The sequence below is a fragment of the Tupaia chinensis genome, unplaced genomic scaffold (genome assembly GCF_000334495.1).
Source record: "Tupaia chinensis unplaced genomic scaffold, TupChi_1.0 Scaffold149184_1, whole genome shotgun sequence".
NCBI lineage: Eukaryota > Metazoa > Chordata > Mammalia > Scandentia > Tupaiidae > Tupaia > Tupaia belangeri.
In genome coordinates, this window is record NW_006209032.1 from 1,497,329 (window position 1) to 1,501,017 (window position 3,689).

Below are 3,689 nucleotides of genomic sequence, written 5' to 3' on the forward strand. Positions count from 1 at the left end.
GTGCCTTCCATGGCTTCCAGCTCCTCATGGCCCCCACCCGCTGCCTCTCCTGCCTCAACTCAAGTGCCAAGTAGCTGGGACTGCATAGCACAGAGAAGACCCTCCCTCCCATCCAATTCTCCCAGGGCCAAGACAGCAACATAAAAATGTCAATGTTCAGGGTCAGCAGGTGGCTGTGGGCTAGACTCTCACATGGCTGACTGTGGTTCGAGTCCCGGACCTGGCAGGTTGCTCTCTCACTTTCCCTCTCTGTCTCTGTCTCTCTCTGGTGAGCACACATACCCTATATTGAATTTTCAAACAAATAATAAAATGGGGCCAGCAGGGGGCATGCTGGTTAAGGTATCAGACTCCCACATGGCCGACCGCGGTTTGGGTCCTGGACCCAACAGCTTGAAAATCATGTTAGGTGCATGCGCATGTATGCCCCAAATCCCAAGTGAAGAACGGAGGAGAAAGGATTGTGGTGAGGCCATTGTCCCTGAGAGGGAGATTCCTCACGTTCTCTCTGCCTTTCAGTGTGTGCATGTACCCTTTAGCAAAAATCACTCTTAATAATAATAATAGCAAATAAAATTAAATAATTATTTTTAAAAAAGACAGGAGAGGGACCAGCAGTTAGTGTAATGGCTATGTCGCTGGACTCCCACGTAGTTGACCGCGGTTTGCGTCTCAGACCCAGTGGCTTAAAACTCACGCCGGGCGCGTGTGCGTGCGTGCCCAGGATCCCGAGAGGAGAATGGAGGAGAAGGGATTGCAGCGTGACCATCCCCCCTGGGGGGTGATTTCTCGCTTTCTGTCTCTCTCTGTCTGGCGAGCGCATGCGCCCTATAGTGAAAAAAAAAAAAAAAAGACACGAGAGAGATGAATAGTATAATAAACGACACCACTGAGATGTTTTGAACCATGATTGGTGTGTGTCCTCTGTACCATAATCTTGTAAAATCCGTGATGCCCCACCCCCTTGCTTTTAAAGGCTTTTGCCATAGGACATATGCGCTCACAAAAGAGAGACAGAGAGACAGAAAGTGAGAAATCACCCCCCAGGGAGGATGGCCAGGCTGCAATCCCTTCTCCTCCATTCTCCTCTCAGGATTGTGGACATGCACACACATGCTCCCTGAATCACTTCAAGCTGCCAGGTCCAGGGCTTGAACCATGGGCAGCCATGTGGAAGTCTAGTACCTTAGCCACATGCTACCTGTTGGCCCTCCATCCCATTTTTTAAAAAACCAACTCTCTCCCTCTCTCTTTTTTTAATCTCAGTCTAGCAGGCATAGAAATTTTTCTTTTCTTTTCCCTATAGGGCAGGTGCATTGGCTGGTAAGAGGTGGAGGGGTGAGAAATCTCCCCCCAGGAGGGATGGTCACAGGGCAATCCATTCTCCATTCTCCTCTCAGGATATTTTGCACACATGCACATGAGCCTGGCATGTTTTTCCAACTGCAGGGTCCAGGACTGGAACCTCGCAGTCAGCCATGTGGGATCCAGTTGCCTTAACCTCCATGCCACTGCTGGCCCCCCCACCCCATTTTCCTGATAAAAGATTAAAAAACAAAAAAGAGTAAACGTAAAACTAGTAGGTGGCATGATGGTTACATCCCTGAACTCCAACATAGTCGACCACGGTTTGAGTCCCAGACCTGGAGACTTAAAACTCGTGCCAGGAGCACGCGTGCCCAAAACCCCGAGAGAATGGAGAAGGGATTGCGACGTGGCCATTCCCACCTGAGGTGTGATTTCTTGCTTTGTCTCTCTGTCTCTCTCTGTCTCTCCAAAGAGCACATGTGTTGTATAGCAAAAATCTCTCTCAGTAGGAAAAAAAGAGAGTAAACTCATGATTAAAAATATAATTGATGTGTGTGTGGGGTGCCAGGTGGCATGGTGGTTAAGGGCGCTGGACTCCCACGTGGTCAACCGTGGTTTGAGTCCTGGACCTGGCGGCTTGCTTTCTCACTTTTTCTCTCTCTCTCTCTTGCGCTCTCACTCTGTCCCTCTCTGGTCAAATTTAAATAAGTAAAGTTAAATAAAATAATTCTTTACAAAAATCTGATTAGTGGGACCAGCAGATAGTGTAATGGTTATGTCTCTGGCTCCCATGTAGTCGACCACCGCAATTTGAATCCTGGATCTGGTGGCTTACAACTTACACTGAGTGTGTGTGCGTGCGTGCCTAAACATCCTGAGAGGAGAATGGAGAGGGGATTGTGGTGTGGTCATTCCCTCTGTAGCAGGGGGTGGGTATTTATTTCTCGCTTTCTGGCTGTTTCTCTGGCAAGTGCGCACACCCTATAGCAAAAATCTCTCTTAAAAAAAAAATCTAATTGGCTGGGACCAGCAGTTGACATAATGGCTATGTCATTGGACTCCCATGTAGTCGACTGCGGTTCAAGTCCTGGACCCGGTGGCTTAAACTCATGCTGGGTTCGTGTGCGTGTGTGCCCAAGATCCTGAGAGGAGAATGGAGGAGAAGGGATTGCGGCGTGGCCATCTCACTTTCTTTCTGTCTCTCTCCATCTTTCTGGAGAGTGCATGCGTCCTATAGCAAAAAAGCCTCTTCAAAAAAAAAAAAATCTGATTGGAAAAATGGAATTTCCGGGGACCAGCAGATGTCATAATAGTTATGTCATTGGACTCCCATGGACCCACTGGCTTAAAATTCATGCCAGGTGCGTGTGCACGCATGCCCCCAAATCCCAAGAGAATAGAGAAGGGATTGCGACGTGGTGACCTCCCACAGTGCGATTTCTTGCTTTCTGGCTCTCCGGCGAGTGCTCACGCCCTTTAGCAAAAATCTCTAATAAATAAATACATAAAAATAGACTTCCCTGGATACTACCAGGGCTTAGCAAGTCCCCAAAGAATTTAGTACAAGGTCCCTCACATTTGCTCCAGGTAGGCTGAGGTTTAGCCTGAGCTCCCTAGCAGCCAAGGCAGAGAAGCACGATAGATTTTGAGATTTGTCCCTGCCCCTGTCCATGAGATAAAGGGCCAGTGCGATTGGTCAGGTCACTCCTGTGGACTGGGAAAGAATCCTCAGCTCAGAGTAGATGAGGGAACCCAGCGAAGGGCCAGAAGGGAGCTGAATGCCAGGACAACAGGCCAGCGATTAGTCACGCAGGGGCCACCGTGGGCCTCACCAACCGAGCCCGCGGGGTACACATGCCCGGCCGCACGCAAACCCTGCCCTCCTGGGGGCTTCGAGTCGGACCAGCCCACCAGCACCGTGAGGGCGGGGCCGCAGCGTCCGGGGCGGGGCCTGTGGGTGGGCCCTATGCAAATCAGTGCAGTCGGTTTGGGCGCGCCGAGCTCGCGCATCCGGGGCGTGGCCTGAGCGATCCGGGCCCTGAGCCGGAATTGGGCATGCGCGTTCTCCATCCTGACGTGAAGGACGGGGCCCGCTAAGTCCAAAACGAGCTCGCCGAAGACTTGAGCATGCGTCGTCAGGCCCTCTTTGGTTGGGGCGGAGCCCAATCGCTCTGGGGCAGGGCCTGTGGGAAGATGGACAAGCGTTGTCGCGGCTAGAGGAGGGGCGTGGCTCCAGGGGCGGGATCTCGGGTGGCCCGAGGTGGCCCGGCTGCTGGGTCGGAAGCAGTGCGTGTCGACTCGTCCCCACCCGGGATGGCGTCCCCACGGGAACTGACGCAGAACCCCCTGAAGAAGCTCTGGATGCCTTACAGCAACGGGCG

General features: G+C 52.0%; 1 protein-coding gene across 1 annotated transcript in view; it reads left to right on the forward strand.

Moving 5' to 3' along the window:
* Positions 1-3,443: 3,443 nt before the first annotated feature.
* The window catches only part of PFKFB4 (6-phosphofructo-2-kinase/fructose-2,6-biphosphatase 4), a 30,625-nt gene continuing 30,379 nt past the window's right edge, over positions 3,444-3,689 (forward strand). The window contains exon 1 of the mRNA XM_006171003.2: positions 3,444-3,689. This exon is cut by the window's right edge and continues 19 nt beyond it. Within this exon, the coding sequence (XP_006171065.1) occupies positions 3,622-3,689 (68 nt within the window). The 5' untranslated portion in view covers positions 3,444-3,621.